The sequence below is a fragment of the Eulemur rufifrons genome, chromosome 29 (genome assembly GCF_041146395.1).
Source record: "Eulemur rufifrons isolate Redbay chromosome 29, OSU_ERuf_1, whole genome shotgun sequence".
Lineage (NCBI taxonomy): Eukaryota > Metazoa > Chordata > Mammalia > Primates > Lemuridae > Eulemur > Eulemur rufifrons.
Window position 1 is genome coordinate 88,041,834 of NC_091011.1, and position 22,338 is coordinate 88,064,171.

At 46.2% G+C, this 22,338-nt stretch overlaps 1 protein-coding gene across 3 annotated transcripts in view; it reads left to right on the forward strand.

Moving 5' to 3' along the window:
- The window catches only part of TBXAS1 (thromboxane A synthase 1), a 157,718-nt gene that overhangs the window by 76,767 nt on the left and 58,613 nt on the right, over window positions 1–22,338 (forward strand). For all 3 annotated transcript variants that reach the window (XM_069461447.1, XM_069461449.1, XM_069461448.1), the window contains 4 exons: window positions 3,381–3,497; window positions 18,199–18,287; window positions 19,965–20,113; window positions 21,787–21,917. In XM_069461447.1, coding sequence (XP_069317548.1) covers window positions 3,381–3,497; window positions 18,199–18,287; window positions 19,965–20,113; window positions 21,787–21,917 — 486 coding nt within the window. The remainder of the gene's footprint in view (window positions 1–3,380; window positions 3,498–18,198; window positions 18,288–19,964; window positions 20,114–21,786; window positions 21,918–22,338) is intronic.

The following is a 22,338-nucleotide window of genomic DNA, read 5'->3' on the forward strand; positions in this document are numbered from 1 at the left end:
TCCTGAGACTTGCAGGGACACGTGGCTGGGCTGACAGACGGGAGTCTGAAAAGCTCTGTTTCCTGGGCCTCCTTCCCGAGACCTAGAATCCCTTCTTGCCTAACAGCCCTGCCCCCATCAAACTTATGTCTTGTTCCTCATTCCTTTGGGGGGACCCTTTGCACCTCTCCAGGCATCGCTCAGTAAACCTGACCCACGAACACATGGAGACAAGGCTTGGGGGTGCAGGGGGCTGTTTAGTCGGCTCAGAGTTTTAGATTTTCAAGGTGAAAGAGTTCTGTGTATGGATAATGGTGACGGCAGCACAGCAATGTGAATGTATTCAATACTACTGAACCCTACACTTAAAAATGGTCAAGACCATAAATTTTATGTTATGTGTATTTTGCCACAATTTTTAAAAACTGTATGTAGATAAACTAATAGGAAAAAATGTCTGGGGTGGTCTTCTGGAAATGAGGTCTCAGGGTTGGAAGAGTTCTTTGAAGGTCATTTAGACCAAACCCCTCTGGACGCTCAAGCTCCCTGTATAGTATTTCCAAGAGGTGGTGTGCGGTCTCCAGGGAAGAAGAGCTCATTGCTCAAGGCAAATTGTTTTATCTTTGAATAATTCTGACTTTTGACTATTGGGATAGTTCTCCTTTAGAGGAGCTGGAATTTTCCCCATAGCTTCCACTATCAAACCCACTTCCATTCCCCAGGGTCACAAAAACAACTTGAATTCCCTCTTCTATGTAATATGCATTCAATAAATATTTATTAGGCACATGCTTAAGTACCACTATCTGACCTCCCAAATACTCTCTTTTGCAGTTAAAAATTCCATAATCTGACAACTATTTCATATATGACATGATTTAATGTCCCTTCACCCTCTGACTGCCCTTTTGAAATGACCAATTTGCTGCTCTCCTTCTTATTGTATGACATCTAGAAATGAAAACATTACTCTAACCAATGCCCCTAAACTTTTCCATCAAAAAATGGAGGATTCTAATGGAACTTCTAGGCTGATGGGAGTGCAGTGTCATGGCCGGTTGGTGAGGGAGATATCTGAGGGCCATGCTGACATATCGCATGGCAGCTAGATTTGTCCTTCAGGTGCGAGATAAAAAATGTTGTGGACTGAATCCTTAGGTCTTAATGACAGGTACAAAATCCAATCACTCTTGACTCTTATCTCTGATTTATTCTGTCTCACCAGAGCCACATAAACCATCACCCCACTTTCCTTGGAGTGAAATGCTTTATTACATGTAGTGTAGCGTAGCACTGCGTTTCGCCACTATATAAATATACATAATGTATGATTCCTCCTTTGACTCTGGAACCTAAACAAATGGATTATGTTCCAAAAATTCCATAAAGCCGTAATTCTGCTTAGTGGCCATGGCACTCCTAAAGAATTTCATTCTAAATATAGAGAGGTATTCCTCTGCAGAAAAATATCCCAGCAACTTGGTGCTAATATATAATTAAATCCCTTCTAGATACTTTGCAGTTATATTTTATGGCTTATTTTGAGTGTTCATATTTTATCAGAAAATTATAATTTTCCTCTAAATAGGAGTTTTTACAAGGCTTTTGAATTATGATAGCTGGCTTCATGTTTCAACTATAATTAAAACAGTGAAAAGAAACAGCATCGCTGTGTATCACACGTGGTTCTGAAGAGCGCTTGGTTCCCCAGCCCCCCTGTCTCCCCACACCCTGCAGGCCCGAGGCTGGGGGGGGCCACTCTGACCAACAATGGGGGCCCCATTTTGCACCACTTGGTGGGATAGCTGGTTTTAAAAAGGGACAGAATGGCCTGGGAAGGAGGGGTGAGGAGACCAAAGATGCCTTTGCCTGTTTCCAGGCCCAGCTTCAATGCCCCATTTTCAGAGAGGCCTCCTGCCCATGTCTCCCATATCCCCATGTCCTCCCACCTTGCTCTGCTTTTTCCTTCACGATGTTCACTTTCTCCTGCACTGCAGTCTTGTGTGTGTGGGCAAACGCTGCTCCCCCCAGACTGCCAACTCCATGAAGGCCAAAGCAAAGTCCTTTTTATTCAATACTGGAGAGACAACTTCTTGAACCTTGTGTTAGTTTTCTAGGGCTTCTGTAACTAAGTGCCACAGACCAGAGAGCTTAAACAGAAATTTATTCTTACAATTTTGGAGGCCAGTCCAAGATCAAGGTGTCAGCAGGGTTGGTTTCTCCTGAGGCCTCTCCCCTTAGCTTGCAGGCCTTCCCCTGTGCCTGCACAAGGCCTCTCCTGCTGTGTGTCTGTTCTAGTCTCTTCTAATAAGGACACCAGACGTGTTGGACTAGGGCGCACCCTAATGACCTTATTTTACCCTAATTACCTCTTTAAAGGCCCTGTCTCCAAATACAGTCATCCTTGGTATGGGGATGGTGGTGCAGGGGAGAAGAGGGGCATTGGTTCCAGGACCTCCTGTGGATACCAAAATCCAAGGATGCCCAAGTCCCTGATTTAAAATGTGTTTGCATATAACCTATGTACGTCCTCCCCGACACTTTAAATCACCTCTAGGTTACCTATAATACTAACACAAAGCCTACACATCACTTCCTTCACGTGGATTCAGTGTAGTACTTGGCACAGGCCAAATTCAAGTTTTGCTTTTTAGAACTTTGTGGAATTTTTTATCTTAATAATTTTTGACCCATGATTGGGTGAATCCATAGATGCAGAACTCACTGATACAGGGGCCGACTGTGCCGTTGTGTCAGGACCTAAACACATGAAGTTTGTAGGGGGGACATGATTTGGCCATGGCACACGTATTAGGCATTCAACAAATCCTTGTCCATTGAGAAAGAAATGAATGACGGATAGCACACAGAAACATCATGACAGGCGTGCTCTTGGAAGCAGCTCTGAGACACGCTGCTGAAGAGCTCTCCTTTGTCCTTCTCCCCTCTCCCCACCCACACACCAAGGACCCAGACACACGAGTCTGTCATCCTAACCAACCCAGCCACACAAAACTCCTTTCCACAAAGTTCAGACATGGAACCCAGTCCCAGGAAAGCCTACCCCACCTCCAGGAAGCCTGCTTCGTCCTCAAGGAGCTCTTGCTCGGTGGGGACTGCGGAGCACACAGAAGCTGCCACATCATCTCCACGAGGATGACCATGCCACACCAGGTCGAACTGAGCCACCAGAGCTACCGTTTGCTCCCTCAGGGCCTTGAGCACAAATCTTTAGATCACTGTCCGTGAGCCTTCATGCTCCTCTGCATCCTTGCAAGAGAAATCTCCTAGTTTGTTGGGCATGGATGGATTTTAATCGGAGTGTCCATCATGAACCTGTATTGCCACTGAGATGGCTCTGATTCCCTGTGTCCTAACCCTCTGCTCCTTACTTCCGTCAGGCCTCAGGTCTGGAGTTCGAGCCGGTAGCCAACAGCGTTCTGTTTCTACGTGACAAAAGATGGGAAGAGGTCAGAGGAGTCCTGACCGCTGTATTCAGTCCTGAAAAGCTGAACGAGGTAAGACACAGGAAACACAGACGCTCTTCCCTTAAGGAGTATGTTTCTTCTCCCCGTACTGTGACGGGGAGCGAGTTTGTGTTGCATTGCACACCTGTGTTGCATTGCACACCTGGGTGGAACATCAAAATGCTGTGCCTGCTGGGGCCTTCAGCCCTCTCTATCACGCAGAAAGCACAGGACACTGTATTGCGTGTCTTCTGTTTCTCCAGCCTCCCCCACGCCCAGTTGCCATAAATCAATTGTGAGTCAACAAGTACACATGGGGTCCAGCTACGTCCAGAGTCACTGCTGGAGGAACTTTGGAGGCTCGCAGGGGAAAACTGCAACAATGTGAGCCTCAAATACTTTCGTGGATAACAGGTCACCTGGGGAGCTTGTTAAAACGCAGATTCTGATCCAGTAGGTGCCGGTGGGTCTGATAGTCTGCATGTCTAATGCCCTCCCAGGTAATGACGCCGTTTCTGAACAGTGAACCACACTTTACGTAGCAAGGAGCTAAAGAACAGCTTGAAACAAGGGTGAGCACTGAACCAAGTCTTAAATAAGGAAGTGATGGCCTTGAATTATTGAGGAGGAGCAGGGGAGATGCGCTAGCAGAACTCTAGGAGGGCAGGCACGCCCGGGTTAACTTTGAGGCCAAGTCCAAGGCCAGGGCCGGCTCCACAAGACGCTGCCGGCTCTCTGAGGCCCTGGGCTCTCTCCTTTCCCTGCCCACTGGCCTGCCCTTCCGAATCAGCTGTGCGAGTAACACCTGGTGTTTGCACCGCCTCCGGCCAATCTCTTGCTCACCAATCCTAACTGCTGGGTTTGTGTCTGAGCCCAACAGCCCCCCTCGACAGCCCCCCTCGATTGCTGAGCTAGCCTTGCTGCTCTGAATTCTGCAACAACTCAGAAGTGTGACCCTGAGCCCTTCTGGTGTCAAGTGGTTAAGGGGCTTCCACTGTTTGAGTCCCAGGTACACGGGCAACTCCAGAGCAAGTGGCCTTCCAAAGCTTGACCGGAGGGCCCTGGGCCTCAGACACCCACCAGGTCTGGCTGGTCCAGAACGCCTGTCTTCAGTTCAATAAATGAAAGCTCCTTTTAGCTTAAGCTCAAGATGCTCACACATATGGTCATGATTGAATTCCTATAAATCTTTTGAAGTTCTGCAGAAGAGGAGAGGGTTCCACACCTCATAACATCCAATTAAACTCAGGCAGAAACTAGTGATCCTGCCTGCTTTCAATGCGGTTTTGGTTTGCGTTTCCGTAGGTAACCTTCAGGATTTGGGGGCAGTTTATGGCACCAACTCACACTCACACAGCAGCTGTGTGTATCAGGCCCCCCCCACCCCCCAAAAGCTTCCTGTTTATATTGACACACTTCACCTTCACCACATACCTGTGAGATAAATACTATTATTACCGTCATCACCCCCATTTTACAGAGGAGGAAACTGAGGCACAGAGAGATTAAGCAGTGTGCTCCAAGTCACACAGCTAGTAAGACGCAAGCCTAGAATCCAGCTCTCGATTACTGGTCACACTGCTGACTGCTTCTCTCACCCACATGTTTCCAAACGGTGCTCTGAGGCCCCCTAGGACTGTCCCCGGGGCTGTCTGAGGGAGAAGGAAGGAAGTGGAGCAGATGGGGCCTCTGCGGAAAGCTCCAGAGTGTCAGAAGCAACACTTCTCTGTTTTCTGCCCAAGTTTGGAACCAAGTGAGGTATGAAAACAGGTTTTAGGAAGAGAAAACACAATTTTCTCCTTTCTTACTAGTAAAGCTGTTTGAGAAATAGAGCCCCTTATCTGATCACGTGGACTTTTGAATGCTTCACCCAGAACGGGACAGCTGTAGCCTCTGCCAGCAGGAGGGTGGCAGATGCCGTCGGGCCGGCCCGCGGCCCACGCATGCTCAGTTCCTTCTTCCCAGGCTCCAGAGATACGGGAGAATCCAGAACGGCGGGGCCAACCAGAGTGGGACCCAGGTGCAGCCGTCCCCGGCTGGGCCGGAGGTGCCCACTGGATCACCTTGGGGGGGGGGGGGAGCTTTGAAAATGATTGCTGCCTGGGTCCCACACCTAGCAATTCTGATTCAGTTGATTTTGTCTGGGGTGCAGCCTGGGTTTGAGGATTTTTTTCAAGCTTCCCAGGTGGTTGTAATGTCAAGCCAGTGCTGCGAACCACCACTAGCAGACGGTCTCCACAAGGAAACATGGAGCAGGTGGCCCTGCTCACACGTAGCTGTGAGTCCTTTGAGGTTTCATGAGAGAATTTGTTTGAAGGAAGGGCCTGCTTCTTTAAAAAGTTGTACACTGCTGTCCTGTACCACCTAGACAGGCTGCATAAGCGTGTCTGCCTTTGTCACACCCAGGGGCTAAAAGGTGGAGTTAGCTGAGAGGAGACAGGGAGGGAGGTGAGGTAGGTGAACCTATGGCTGACGTCACTGGCTCCAACGCGCTGTATGTCTTTATTCCTTGAGTAAGCAATGACTTTCAGAGCATTACAGATGTAGAAGAACCTTACCTTGTGAAAAAGAAATTGATGAATGGTATCTGAGGAAAAAAACAAGGAAGAAAAGTCAAGGAAAACAAGTTCTAGCAGTCTTGAGCTGTGGTTCTTTGATAAAAGGACTCTTATCAGGGTCTAGATTTCTTTAGCACCTTACACGGAATACCAGAAAGTGATGCAATGTCATTTCCCAAGCAAATCCAGTGGTCGGGCGTGTGGGGGTGGGGTGGGGGGTGGGGCAATCTTCTCCTCTGGTCCACAAATCAAAACCTTCAGTACCTGAATCAGTTGCAGAAAATAGAGTTCCTCCAGGATGTTCACCACACTAAGATGCTGAGAGAGAGAGAGATCTCAGATAGAAATTCCCCAGCTATTGCTTCTGTTCCATCCCGTGATTCCACGTTCGTTGATGGGATGCCAAATGGTTAATTTTTTAAAAAGTTCATTGAAAGTCACTTTTCTACTCTACAAAGTTCAATTTAGGTTCTTGGGTTTTCATCTGGAAGGATCTTATTCCAGAGGACAGGGTAGTCGGCCTTTTCCCCCACCCTGGAGAGTTTAGACCTGCGAGCTGAGGTCTCCTGGGAGGCATCTAAGGAGATCCACCAGGCAGAAGTTGGCTGTGCAGATCTGGAGCTCAGCTGAGAAGGGCAGGAAAGATGCTCATTGGAAACAGACACGGATGTGGTCGCCCAGGGAGTGTGTGCAGCGTAAGTGTAAATACGGTTCTGGGGAGAACCTTATTTAAGGGTGGCACAGAGGAGAAACCTACGAAGAAGGCTCAGGAAGAACAGCCTGAAATGGACACAGGAGAATGTGGAAGGGGAAATTATTTCAAAGAGGAAGGAACAGCTGAAGGTGTTAAATGCTAGTTAAATAAAAAGAAACACGAGGACAGAAAAGTGCATGACACAGATTATATTCTGAAAGGTGAGACCAACGTACACATGTTCCATGCTCCATAGATCACGTTCCCCGTGACTTTCTCCCACCCACTGAATCCACGGCACCTGCTGCTTCCAAAGGTGCCTCCGAAGGAGGGTGGGTGCTGTCCAGAATGAGGAAGTTCTTGCTCAGTTTTGAACTGTGCTTCGGGCTTTCCTGAACCATGGTGAGACAATAGTTTTGGAGGCCAAGCTTCGTGAGAAGAGAAAAGAGTTTTTGCAATTCCAAAGTTAGCTTCCCTTCGCGTACGAAGAGCAGGGGTTTGAGGCTCTGAGCATAGAGATGTCTCTAAGCCATGGTGTGGACAGGACGCAGGATATGACAAGGGGGTGGTTTCTAGCCCAGGGGAGATGGGTAGATGGGACAAAAAGAGAAGTGCAGGCTGTCCCACAGGCATGTCCTGACTTCCTCTTTCCCCATATCCTCCTGATTTCTGGATGCTTCCTTGGACTTTAGCCTTCCAGCCACTTTGTTCTCTAGGTCACTGGTTCTCAAACCCTGTGGGGCCAAGGGCTGCATCAGAATCACCCTTGTCAAAAATACGTATTTCTGCGGAATCAGAAATCCTAAGTGTGACTGAGAATCTGTGTGTTTTACAAGGTCTCTGGAATGGTTCTGCTAAGAGCTGGCGTGGAAGGCCCTGGTGTTTCGAGTGTTCTTCCTCTTTGTCCCTCTCTGACCAGCTCAGACTGGCCGCCCCCTAGGCTGGTGGGACGTAGCCCCAGAACTCCCTGCCTTCTTCCCTGCTTGACTTTTCTCTGTGGCACCATCTCCAGCTAACGCTCCCTTTAGTTTACTTGTATTGTGTTTACCATGTGTCTCAGTCTGCTAGATGCATGCTTCAGGACAAAGGGTTTTTCTTTTTCTTTTTTTCTGTTATGTTAACTGCACACACTAGGTCCACAACAGGCACTTAGTGATGATGAATGGATGGATGAAGAAACAAAAACCCAAGAAGCCTTCTACCTCTTCTCCCTGAGGATGTATGATAAGACTAAGATTTTTTAAAAAAGTAAAAAGGAAATAATTTTATCAAGAAAAAATTAAGAGGATGTGGCAAATTGTTGGCTTTTTCTTTAGAGAGTCACAGCAGGTCACAGAGACACAAAGAGGAAAATGAGACACACAGAGACGGGCGACAGCTCAGAGACTCTGAGCCCCAGATCCTCAGCTGTGGGCCCCTGAGTCAGTTTTCCCAGAAATATTATTAGCTTTGAAATATCAACATCTCCGGTTCTTGCTGAATTTGTGTAGCTTTTGGACTTTTGTTATCAAACGTCAGGGTTTATTCTTGAAATAAAGGTTTGTTTTCCTTTGAAATTCTGAGGCTTTTTCGTTTAGAACCTTGGCAGCCTAAGTCTCCTTGCTACCTGCATCTTTAAGTGTCATTAATATTCAAAAGCTCTGGATGGCACTGTCTTTATTTATGTGGATATTAGGCTGCCTCTGTCAACAATGGTTGGAAATTACTTTAAAATCAGCATTATATCATAAAGTCATATTTTTATTTAAAATAAAATTGGTTTTGGCTCAAGTCTTACCAGGGATAATATATAGAGACAGAGAACCAGTGAAAATGGGATTGATGCATCCCATTGATTCGGGAAGCACAGGCCATCGGAATCAGAGCCGATGACAGACAAGTCACTGGGATTTATATTAAAGGATTCTGAGCATCACTGGGAAAACAATTGCTTTATTTCTGAGGGAAAACTTTGCCTGATTAACTTGCCAGCCTTTCCACCCCCTCCCTCAGAGGATTAATGTCTTTAAAAGGGCAACCAGTAGATTTATTTAGATTTTTATAGCCTTTTGTTAGATTCTTTAGACCATTAGTGAGTAACCCTGGGATCATGTAAAACTTTATTATGGATCAAGAAGTAAATAGATTTCATATCAGGAAACAAAATTGGGACTAAATTAGTAGTTCTCTGAGGGAAAAATATAAATAATGTGGTCCCCTGGGGAACCAGGTTAGCACAAGATTTATTTTTACATTTCATAACTCATCTGAAAGAGGGAGAACGCAGCGAAATCTATATATTTGTATATTCCTCTAAGCTCTTCTGATTTGAAAAATATTAAATCAATAGGAATAACTTTCTGAGACTCTTCTAAGATTGTAGAAGTCAGCACAAATGTGTCAGATAACCTTCAGTGTAAGCAAGAATAAAAGAATACATTTAGGCGAAAACCATCTAAACTGTGCTTATATGATGATTAAACCTCAAGCTATGAACTGCTACCAAGGAAAAGTATTTAAAATCATTGAGGACCGAAAAGGCCCTGTGGTCAAATGATGTGGTGAAATATTGCAAACCCTCTTCTTCGAGATTCACCATGTACCTTAGCATATTAAAGTCTTAGGAAAGACCTGCAGTAAATAAATCTGTTTAACTTTGTTTATTCTGGGCTCAGAGAAGTTTTCAAAAGGTAAAAACATGGGTGGTTAACTTCATAGTCGGCTATCGTGAGCAATGAGGCTCTCGGGCACTGTGCCTCTGCGGGTAGCTTCCATAGGGGTCTCTGGTTTTGGGAGTCCCCAGCAGAGGCTACACTCCAAATTGGATGGTCCATGGGCCCAACCCAATATGGCGCCTCGTATGTTCTCAGTCCTCAAAGCCCAATATAAATAATGGTGGGCATTTCCTCATTCACCCAGATAACTCACAGCTGATGGTAACCCACTGAGCAGATAGAAGAGACCAGGAGACTTAATGGATGAGAGCCCGAGGATGTACGTGTCACTCAAGAGTAAATGAGCCAATCGTGTCACTATGCTCGGGAAGCCAATAAAGAAAAGTCCAACGGGGGAGGCTGGTATCTCGCACTGCGCTGAGCATCCAGCTCCCTGCCTAATTTTTCACTTTTCATCCAGATGTTTCCTGTCAGGGAGGCATAGTCAATAATGTATGAATCTTAAAGGCAGAGGCAGATGTGGTTATTATTCCCCGTGGGCCTCTCCTGCCTTGGAGAAGACATGTTACTCAAGAATGACTACAATTTTTAAAAATTTACGTTGATACAGCCAGCTTATGAGTAAACGCATAGCTCCGACCATTTCAGTGCAAAAGTCTGTGCAGAAAGAATTACAGTCATGATCACAGTTGAGTCTGGCCTTTAAATTTTCCCTGGAAGCTCTGCAGACAATCACGTCTTCCCCATAACATTGGAGCAAGAAGCTTTCTCGAGGCAGCATCAGCTTCCAGCAGTCTATTTTTAATATTTGCTTTTATTTCTTAATCCTACTGAACAATAAAAATGAAAGTCATTACAACCAAGTGTGGCTGTGGTAATAAATACTTCAGAGTCCAAAAATACATTGTCCCTGCCTGACCAGTTGCCCATTCTCCAGAATGTCTGGGTATTTATCTAGCAGCAAGAGACCATTATCTTGCAACACAGTTGTATTCCGCTGACACCTAATCTCCTAATTAAAATCAGTATAATGATGGACTGTTTAAATTCTGGTTAAAATGTTCCTTTTCCATTTGCATTTAAAAGCAAACACACTCCTCATCATGGGTACCCCATCCTGGGTTATAATTTGGTTTTCCTTTGCCAGAATTATAATGTCACTCCGACTTGCCGCTGGTTAAATCTATAAGAGCATCTAAATGTGCCTCGCAGCTTGGCTGTTGCTTGGCAACCCCAGCAGACACCTCCTCATTCGGGTGAGTTCTAATTGGTCACAACTCTTGACAGGAGCCACTGACTTATTAGAAATGACACTTGATTATTCACCTAGATGGCTAGCACTGATATCTATCAGCAGGAAATTTTGCATAGAAATGAGTCCTGGATGTTTTTAATATCAGGGTGGCTTTTAGTGATGGTGTCGTGAAAGAAGGAGGTGATAAGTTTCATTAGCAGGAATTAATTTTTCATTTGTTAGTCACTAGTTTAGAGTACTTTAAGGTATTAATTTTTCCATTTTTTTTTACACCAGCAATATATTTAAATACCTTCCCCCGCCCCTATTAGCTGCCCCTTATTTATTCAGAAAATCCCCCTCTGACATCAGTTCCGAAGCAACGTTGCCACAGGTCTACCAAGCACCAAATAGGATGAAATGTTAAATTCATAAAGGTCAACAAATATTTATCAGTTCTTATTTTTAAAGGGTTTATGATGTAGAAGGGCAACAAGGTCCATAAATTACTGCTATATTGTCAAGTAGCAGAAGACGGTGACAGAACTCATGTCCTGTTTTGAGCATCAGAAAGCCCTTTGGTGGGCAGGCAGTGGCGCTGGAACTGAGCCCTGAAGATTCCGCTGAGTTTCGGCAGGGAGAAGGTGCGTCGCAGGTGGAAGGAGCGGCAGGAACAAAGGCATCTGGACGGAAAAGCACAGGGTGTGTTCGGGGAACAGGGAGTACAAATTGGCTGGAACACAGAGTACATGTAGGGGATTAGTGAGAGAGAAAACTGGAAAAGTAGGTTGGGGCACGTCTAGTTCTCCGTTCTGTGCCGGGGGAGTGTTTCCTGCACACTTCACTGGAGCACAAGGAGCTATTTAATACTTGAAAGTGGGGGAGTGACCTGCTCAGAACTCTACCTTAGGAAAAAGGGTTCCATTTCAGCTGTTTAGCCTCCAAGATGCCAGACATCCTCCAGCCCCATGGGGCAGATCCTTCTGGCGCAGATGAGGGGAACCACAAATCGTACCCCTGGAGTCTCCTCTCTGCGGTAGCCCCAAGGTGGGACAGGCCCCCAGGGGCCAGTTTTGACATCAGCGTGGCCGTCTCTACTCTGGCTCTTTTCCTGCGTCCCTCTTCCTGCGTGAACAAGTGAATGTAATCTCCCAGGCTACACACCATCCGTGTGTGGGGATCGTCTCAGGTTAGACGTGTAAGGTGATGCAAAAGCATCTCTCATTCCCTCTCCCTGTGTAGAAAATAGGTTTTCTCCAGCACTCGGAGTAGTCCAGACTTCCAGGAGCTCCAAAAGCTTTAAGATGGTGGGGTTTTTTTCTTTTCTTCTCAAGTTCATGATATCAGATCTGCATAGAGTGAAATTATAACCCAGAAGTGAACAAGCTGAGGAGCAAATGAAACGTGGACCCTGATGTTGGTGGGAAAGCAATGGCCGAGTCGGACGGTCTGGAGCACTAATTCCCACTTTCACCAAACTAGCTGAGCACAATAATAACCAGATTCTGCTCTTTAGGTCTTCGCGTGCTTCTGAAGTCAACACATCAGAGAGATGGCAAGAGGCTTTCTTAGGAGTGGGACGTGCTTCATCGAGTAGACGGGCCCAAGGATCTGACATGTTTCTGCCCCAAACAAGGAATTGGGCTACTCTTTCCATAATCCCAAGCAAAGGTCTCAACCTGATGCTCAGTGACCTGCCTGGAATGCTAGAACGTCAGTGGAGAGGGACGTCACAGCTCGTGACGGTCAGCCCTGCATTTGGGGGTGAGGATCTGTGTGCAGAGAGATTCAAATGCCAAAATGCCATGACCAGAGTAAGACGTGGGATCAGCGCGGGTCTCAGGGCTCTCATCCAGAGCCAGTTTTCAGCAAGCTACGCTGTATTCACGCCAAGACAGAGGGCACGTCTCAATCTATTCGTGTTTCTTGGGTACCTTCTATGCCAAGGCTCTCAAGGAGCATTCAGTGAATGAGTCATCACACAGATGTTTCTAGAGAATCAGCTGAATGAAGTGCACCATGTTCATTCCTAATATATTATAACAAATACCAAAAACTCCAATAATGCATGGCAACATACAAGAGTTACCACAAAAGAATGGCACTGAGAGTATATTAGTTGTTGCTGTGTAACAAGATTACCCCAGGGACGGTGGCTCACACCTGTAATCCTAGCACTCTGAGAGACCAAGGCAGGAGGATCACTTGAGGCCAGGAGTTCAAGACCAACCTGAGCAACATAGTGAGACCCTGTCTTTACAAAAAATAAAAAAATTTAAAAATTATCAGGACATGGTGGCATGTGCCTTGTAGTCCCAGCTACTTGGGAGGCTGGGGTAGGAGGATCACTTGAGCCCAGCAATACAAAGTTGCAATAAGCTATGACCACACCACTGCACTCTAGCCTGGATGACAGAGTGTCTCAGAAAAAAAAAAAAAAAGATTACCCCTAAAACCTAGCAGCTTAAAACAAATCTTTTTTAGCCCCTGGCTCAGGGTCTCTTGGAGGTATAGTCAAACTGCTGGCCTGGTTTGTGGTCCCATCTGAAGGCTTGACTGGGGGAAGATCTGCTTCAAAGCTTATTGGCAGGATTCAGTTCTTAATGGGCTTTGGAAGATAAGATAAGATGCTTGCACTACGTCCTTCAGTCAGTGGGGATCTCCAAAGGGTCAGCAAAGCCCTGCTCAGATTATGAGTATTTTTAGGAGGCCAGTCTGGTGACTGAGCACAGGATGGGTAGGAAAGTTAAAAGACAAAAGGCCAGGAATCTCTTTTAAAAAAAAATTTTTTTAGTACACCTATGTGTCAGGGACTGTCAAAGTACTGAGTCTACAAAGATGCTTAAGCTGTGGTCTTTGTTCTCTAGAAGCAGGGTGGTGGCCACATTCCTGATGGCAGGTGGCAAAGCGGGCATTAGAGGGTGACTGGGGAAATAAAGATGAAGGGACAGATTCAGGAAAGGAAGTGATGTTAATATGGTGAGTCGAGAACAGGTGGCTCCAGTGGGGGCTGTCTGTGAGAGCAACAGGAAAGGGGATGTTCCAGATGTCCAGACCCATCGGGGAGGATGGGAGCCTGCCTGTGGACAACTACCATGTTTGGACAACTCAGGTGTTTTACGTATTTTGTTTTAATCTTTGTCACAGCCCTTCATGGCAGGTATTGTTATTCCCATTTTGCAGATGAGGAAATAGACTCAGTGAGGTTACACAACTTGCCCACAAGATTACATAGCTCTAAAGTGCCAGGGAGAGGAAACCCAATAATTGGCCATGTCTTCCAGTGTTTCCCTCCTTGGGGCAAGGATTCTTTAGCAAGGTCGGAATCTTTCACTCGGGGAAGGAACTCAGTGGGGAAATTCTGGGGATCACCTAAAAGGAGAGGAGAAGAAAGGCTTTGAGCAGGGGACTTTCTCAGCCCTTCTTGGTCATTATTCCGTAAGTCGTCTCTCTTCACCACTTGCAAGACCCTCCCACGTTTTGGAACTTACTCTATTGCCCTCTGTCTGCACCTTGACTCAGAATTCCTCAGACACGATTGGTAGAGAATTCTTCCTTTTAAAACTGGGCACTTAAATTTATAATAACATTAATATTGTATTTGCTTATAAGTGTGATATATGTGCATTATGAAAATTTGGAATAAAACGAAAATAAAAAATCACTCATTAGCGCATGAAGAAGATGAAATGTAACAACCCAATGAGAATCTTTGATTAAGATCCGAGCGATAATAGCATTGCGTGTTCATCTGAGCCTGTGTGTGTGCACACGCCACACTTGCCTGCTTGTCCAAAAATCTAGAAGAACTGCAGGGTTTGTGGATCGTATAAAGACTATGCAGGCCCATCAAAGAGAGCTTTTGTTTGTATGCAACTCGTGTAAAAGTGAATATGCTGTAACCGCCGTGTACGATGCAAGGAAGAAAACCTGAAATCATGACTATTGGCCAACATACGGATCATGCCCCACTGTCTTATATTTTCTCTGCATTGCTTTTTAAAACATTTTTCATATTACATGCCCCATCTCATATCACATTAACCCAAATAAAAATGTCATTATCCATTCAGTTCGACGGACAGCAGGCAGAGTATAGCAGAAAATTACAGTTACGTCAGCCGGCAACAAAGCAGGCTGGCTGAAAGCATGTAGCGGCGGCGATGCCGGCCATTTGCGCTCTCCAGGCCTGTGTTTGGATTCGTGTGACGGGACCCTTCTTTATACAGGGGCATGGCTCTGAAGAGTGGCATGTAAATCAGATTTTATGTCGCATCTCTTTTGTTATGTTAAGGAAGCATCAATCTTGATAGCTAAAGAGACTTCCTTTCAAACAATATATATATTTTTTTACCATGTTACTATTTCTCTGAAATAAATCTAAAAGATATTTCAGTGTGTGGAATTTTATTAAAATAGTAACACTTGTACCACTAAGCTTATTAAAAGCATTGAAGAAACATAGCCAGTGAAGCTAGTCATAGAAATATGGCTTAAGGCTGGCACAGAGTGGCTCATGCCTATGATCCCAACACTTCAGGAGGCCAAGGCAGGAGAACTGCTTGAGGCCAGGAGTTCAAGACCAACCTAAGCAACATAGCAAGACCCCATCTTTACAAAAAAAATTTAAAAATTAGCCGGGCATGGTGGTGCACATCTGTAGTCCCAGCTACTCGGGAGGCTGAGGCAGGAGGATCACTTGAGCCGAGGAGTTCCAGGTTATAGTGAGCTGCACTCCAGCCTGCGTGACAGAGCAAGAGCCTGTCTCTAAAAAAAAAAAAAAAAAAAAAACTAGAAGTGTGGCTTAGACTGTGCTGAGCTCTCCAAACATTAACACGGTCTGAGATTTCTTGGGAGTCATGGCCCAGAGGCCATTTTAAATGACCCATTTACATGCACTTTTGTGCGGGTGGATTATTAAGCTGATGGTGAGAATTTAGAAAAGCAGGCAGGAGCCAAGGAGAGTCGACACAGGGTTACTAAGAACAAACCCGGATAGTCATACTCATTCTTTTTTGAGTGGACTTCAGGGCAGGCAGATGAGGCAAATCACATTTCTGTTTCAGCAAATCACTGGGCCAAGTCTTCCCCGGCTGACTGATCGGTAACGGTGCCGGCTGCGTATTTACTGAGGTTCAGCACAGCTGGCTGAAGAGCCGGACACAGTGATGGACAAGTCTGTGGCTACCTACAATCGCCACTTAGCGGGGGGGCCGCAGGGCTATGCACGTGATCCCGCTGCACAGCGAGGAGCTGAATGAAGACTTAGAAGGCACGCTTACCAACGTTCAGGTGGAACAAAGAGGGAATAGTCAACGTTACAGGTGATGGGATTTGCCCCCGTGCACAAACCCCCAGCGCTCTAAGCCCTTGCAGCTTGATGAGCAGCAGATCCTTTTTCCCAAGACTGCCCTCCCTCCATGGTCTCGCCAGCAAGGCAGGGACCAGATGCTTGGGTGCATTCTGCTCTGAACGTTCTGTTCCTTGAGCTGTTGTTCGGCTACCTGTACGTGCTGCCCAGGCCACTGTCCCTGCCTTGGGGACCTCCTCCAGGTGCCAGCCTCCATGGAGCCAAAGCAGCTCAGAGCTTGGACCGTGGCTCACTCCTTCTCCATCTGCAAGAACTCCCCCTTTTGCTTCTCAGGACCAACTCCTTCAGAGAGAGCTCCCACTGCAGAGGGCTCCCGCCAGGGCCCCTGGTGACACAATTCTTTCCTTCTACCTTAGAGTACATGGGGCTGTGGAGGGGAGGCGTTCAACAAAGCCACGCATCCCCCCAACATCCCTCCAACAGCACCCAGGCTGTCCTACTCTGCTAGACATCTCCAACCACCCGAATGTTCCAGGGAAGTTAAGAGATTATTCTGCTCAGAACACGTGGCAGGACAACTTTTTACAGAATAAAATGCAACATAAATATTAAGCCTTTCTAAGAAACAGACCCTAAAGGTCAAAATATCAATTGTGCATGGTATGACTCACAGAAAAAGACCTTGTGGTTTTCATTGACTTGAACCTCAATATTTGCCTGTGTGATATGTCTTCCAAAAAGTCAACATAAACCTGGCTTTGCGACGATGCACAGGGTATGGATTGCGGGAAGGGATCTGCTTACCATTTACCGGTTCACACCTGAAACACTGCGTTCCACTTATGGGGCCACCTTTTGGGAGTGACCTTGGTAAAGAAGAGAGCAATAAGACTGGAGAGGTGTGTGCAAAGCATGTGGTAGGCGGAGTAAATGAAGGGCTGGGGAATGGCTGTCTCACAGGTGAGGAGCAGACGGATCCTCGCTGTCTGAGTGTTGGGCACACTGTCACGTGGGAGAGGACAGAAATGAAACCATCAAAAGGCTGGTTGAAGAAGTCAGATTTTGCCTCAGTACAACATACCTTCTGATAAGTAGATTAACATTTTATAACTTCTCCTAATGTCTCAAGACTTTAAAAGCAAAGAGTGGGTATTACATAGCAAAATCCATTCATTCAACAAATAATTGCTATGTGCAAGGTACTGTTCTAGGTGCTGGGGATATGAAAATGAACAAACAGACAAAATTCTCCCCTGCCCTCAAGAATTTAATATTCTAGTGTCAAAATAGTAACATCTAAACATAGGTAACATTTCATAACATGTTTTCCATAAGAAATGCTCAGAACGATGTGTCACAGCAGGTGGCTTTAGCCATGATGCTATTCGAGAATGTGCACTGGTTAACGTGAGTCCCCTTGACATTTCCAGCTTGGCCTTTCAAACATACAGGAGAGAATACAACGTCACGTGAGTGCCCATGAGGCTCTGCAAAGAATCCCACCCGCCCAAGCGGGCCTGTTGAGGTCGCAGTGGTGCCGCAAGCACCGAGATCTCGATTTGCTGAAGCTGAGTGGTAGCTGCATGAATGTGCACGACACCATTCTCTCTACCTTTCTGTGTAGGTTAGGAATTTTCCATAATAAAAACATTTTAATATTAAAAAAAGAAATCCAACAATTGCCCTATGTGGGCATAGGAGGCCTCTTGAAGTCAAGGGTTCCATTATACTCGAAGGCTTAAGCAGCTTAAGCATAAATGAATAACCATCCATCAGAAATGCTCTAAAAATAATTTCTGTGTTAAATAAGAAATTGAAATGGATGACCTTAGGTTCCTTTAGATACTAAGAGTCTATATTCTAGTGGAAGATCTAAAATATAATTGGAACAAACAAGCATGGACTTGGATTGCTTCCAGAGATAGTACATATGGATTGGGGTCTATTTACTCTCTACTGCTAACCAAATGTCATGAAATTGAGCGCTGATTCTCAGTTTTGTCTAAGCGTTTAATGATCATTTTCGTAATTATTTCACCAGATTTACTTTAAATTCTTCTTTCTTTTTTGCTTCCAAAAATAAAAAAGATTGTTTAAGTTAAAATAGATGCTTACAGCTATTGTATTTTACTAATATTTGTGAATTTTAGAGCTTGCTCTTGAATCTTAGCTGTGTGAACGTTGCCTTCAAAACAATGTCCATTTCCCCAGAAAGCCACGCATATGCCCTCTTCGTGTGCAGCCGATTTCGGTGTGCTCCCTGCATGGTGCCCTAATTACACCTTTGTTATCCATTGTCAGTTGACTCCCCTCATCAGCCAAGCCTGCGACCTTCTCCTGGCTCATTTAAAACGCTGTGCAGAATCTGGGGCCGCATTCGACGTGCAGAGGTAAGGGGGCTGCTTTCCCGATGAGAAATCGCAGTTCTGAATTGCCGCTTCTTGTACCGGTGCGTGATTGCTGGACAATTACCTTGGGACTAGCAAACTGTGGAAATGCTAGGCACTCATAAAAGCATGGATGAACTGACTTATAAGGAGAAATGAAATCCACTTCAAATGTGCAATGAATATGAACAAAGCCCAGGGATGTGCGGCCTGTGGAGGGGGAGCCTGGACCTTCACAGACTCAGGCAAGGGCAGGGACCTGGGAAAAAGTCCAGGCACTTTCACATCAAGAAGGATCATGGAGCACCTCAGCCTAGATGCCGGGACTTGGGTGGACACCAAATCTAAATTATCTGGCTGGTCTCCTAGAAATCTTTAGTTGTTTTACACCAAATCATGGCTTACCACAGATTAGAGATATAGTAAGGATGTGAGTCAGCCAGAAGCCAAGTCATTATCATTGCTAATAAAATAACATCATCATCGCCAGCATTTATGTTGTACCATATTGTTTACAAAGCCTTCTCTTCCACATGCTCCTTGATTATAGGATGCAGGAGTTGGCTAAAGATTAGGTGGCCTTGTCAGCTATAAAAGCAAAGTAAATAACTCCTAAAAAAAACCCTTAAATCTTCAACCGTTAGGGTCAGATGAAATCACATGCAATAGTCTCCTTTTCCTTTTTACTATAGCAGGGAAACGTGTGATCAATTGTAGCAAGTCTTCCAATAAAAGCAGTCAAAATTTTAAAAGTCATCTGGAAATGTCATTTATTCCTTCACGATAAGTTAGTGGTTATATAACTTAAGCAGAAAAGGAACTAAGTACGTGCCTACATCAAGGAACAAAAATAGACTCTTTAATTATAAACGGATATTAATAACCCAATCGTTAGCCTTTTTAAAATGAACTTGATCTGACTACTCCTATAAAATAACAAAAAAAAAGAATAATTCTAGTTTAAAATGGTCTTTCGGGGGACAGGTTTCCTGTAGCCTAAGAGGTTAAATTTTCTGAAGCTACTGCCAGACACTTTCCCTTCTGTTTGTTTCTAAAGTGCACTGTATGTTTTCTGTAATAATATACATATGTTCACGAAGCCTGTCCCAAAGTTTGTCTTCTATTTATTTAAGTGTGAAGAGCCCTTATTTTTTGTTTGTTGCTTTAAAGAAAACTGTAAAATCATTAGGAAGAAGAGGGGGACAAAGTTAATAAAACTAGATAATGAGGTTGTTAACTCATCATTGACAATTTGATGTATATCAATTAATCATTAGATTCTGGCCTGAGATGGGCCATGCAGAGCTTTGGGTCACCTATCTGCCCTTCCGCACAGGGAGGAGACTGTAAAGTGTCCTTCTCAGTGTTTGGCTGTGTTCTGGTCCATTGCAGCTGCCTGAAGCCTGAGGGCTGAGTAAGTGGTGTCCTCCTCCTCCCCTCCCCTGGTCTTTGTTTAGATAAGCCAGCTGCCGGCTTGTCTCCTCCCACGTTCTGCTGTTGCTCTCAGAGGGCCTCATCCGGGCAGCCCCTCCCTCCACCTCACTGCAGACCCACAGCAAGCTGTCTTGCCAGCACTTCTGCAGGGCTGGGAGTGCGGGTGCAGCAGCTTCCTCAGGAGGGGGCTTTGTGGAAAGGCCAGTGCCAGACCCCTTTCTAATCCCAATGTTCCCATCTCCGCAGGTGCTACTGCTGTTACGCCACAGATGTGGTTGCCAGTGTCGCCTTCGGCACCGAGGTGGACTCCCGGACGGCTCCCGAGCACCCCTTTGTGAAACACTGCAGGCGTTTCTTCCAATTCAGCATCCCCAGACCGCTCTTGGTTTTGATCTGTAAGTGCAGCTCCAGCCAGGGGTGCCACATCTGGACGAGGGCAAATCGGGCAGACCCAGTGACACCTGTGGCAGTTCTCCGGGCTCTGCCCCTGCTACAAGGAAAGGGTGCCCGGGGTGTCTCTGAGAGTTCTCTGCAGGAGCTTTCTCCTCCTGGAGCCACCAAGCTCCTCTAGTCACCAGCGTAGGACCATGTATTACCAATGCAGGAGCCCCGGCCTCGCTCACCACTGCCACAGTGAGAATAGCAGCGACACATGGTGCTAAGCGCTCTTTGTGCATCGCTTCACTTAGTCCTGGTCTTCACCCTGTGAGAAAGATATTCTTGTCCCCATTTTTCAGATGAGAAAACTGAGACCTAGAAAGGCAGGGCCGAGACTGGAGCCCAAAACCTTTCGTTTTCTAGGGCATTTTTCTCCCTACCAGCAAAATCCTCTTCCTTCACTTGAAGCCCAATGCATAGCAAACTAGGGATCATGTGCGGTGGGAGCCTAGTAAGTCATCTAATGCTGTGGAGACTAGCCCACTGATTTTATTTATCCTACTGATTTTACTTTTATTGTAGAAGTGAGTTTTTGCCCTCTGGCCAATTCCAGTATCTTCTTGCTTTTATGAACGCATTGAAGTGTTGCTATTATTGATTACTGCCATGATTTCTAACCATTCTGTTGGGCTGGTAAACCCTATTGACTCCTTGGTCAGTTCATCCCCATTTCTGAGCCAATTTCAGGGGGAGCCCTTGTCACCTCCTTCAGCTCCGCCCTGAAGCTGCAGGTGGGGTTGCTGTGGGGTCCAGCAGTCTCTTCCCTTGCCGGCTGCTCCGGCTGCTCCCTTGTGCCCTGTTCTCCCATCCGGGCTGGGTATCTCTTCCCCATCCCCCACCCACTGCTGAGCCCTCCTCCCTGCTGTGTCGTGTTGGTTCAGGCTCCTGCTCTGGAGAATGGGCTGGGCATTCTGAGAGCCTGTGTGTCTGGAACTTTCTCTCCAGCCCAGCTCCCGTGCAGAGCCTAGCACACAGTAGGCCCACCGTGGAAACAGTGAGACTGAGCTGAGCCAAGCTCCCCTACACAGGGCCCAGCCCTGGGTCAGAGCCTCTGCCCAGGACAGATTAAGTGTCCCTGACCTGGGCAGCCCCAGCCTGGCACCTGGCAGCAAGGGCCCAAGCTGCCTGTGGCCCTCCAAGGCAGGCACCACGGATGTGGCCAGCATCCTCATCAGCAGCTCTTAGCAACAATTCAGAGGGTCGCTCTGGGGACAATTATCCAGAGGGAAAACAAGCAAATGACCAGAAAGTTTAAAAAATAAATCAGCTTCTACCACTTGCTAAGACTTGAAACAGCCTGTAATCTGTTCCCTCCTGGTGAAATTCCAAGGCCTTGCCCCCTCCTGTCTAGGACCCGAAACATTAATTTATAAGATTGGCCTCTTGAGGGCCAGATGGAAGTGAGGACTCAACTAACTGTCCAGGTGTTTATTGAGTGCTTACTATGTGCAAGGAACGCGAAGCTCGGAGATGGAGGAAGATGCGGCGGCTGCTCCCAGAACCGCGGGGAGGGCAGGCTCCGAAATGACTCTGATTCCGGGCCTCGCGCTTCCTGGTAACAGGCGTCTGTCTAATGGTCCCGGTTTATTACCGCCCCCTCTCAATGCCACTTTTGTTTTTCTCTTTCAAGTATCATTTCCATCCATAATGGTCCCACTGGCCCGGATTTTGCCCAATAAGAACCGAGATGAACTGAATGGCTTTTTTAACAAACTCATTAGGACTGTGATTGCCTTGCGGGACCAGCAGGCCGCGGAAGAGGTAACGTATTTTAATAGGACACCGCCTTGAAATGGAATGGAACCGAATTTGGCACCGCTGCCTCTTTTCTTTCTCTTCCCTCCCAACGCTGCGCGCCACGCCATGCCGTCCGTTAGCAATCCACCGCTCAGCAGCGCTTTCCAGGGACAGGAGAAAGAACAGAGAAAGGTTGAGGATGGTCACACAAGAAAGAGCAGGTGGGACAGCAGCGAGGAGAGGCCCAGAGCAATTTGTCCGTCCTCTGACATGGGCGAGCAGAATTAAAGCTGTCCCCAAACTGTCTCTGTAGTTTAAGCATCACCTCGAATGCAGGTTATAGCAGCCCCCAAAAATTTTCTAGATACATGTGCCCACATGTAATTTTCATGAGCATATTCTTTATATCACAAATAGCAAGATGGAGTTTTACAGCACGAATGGC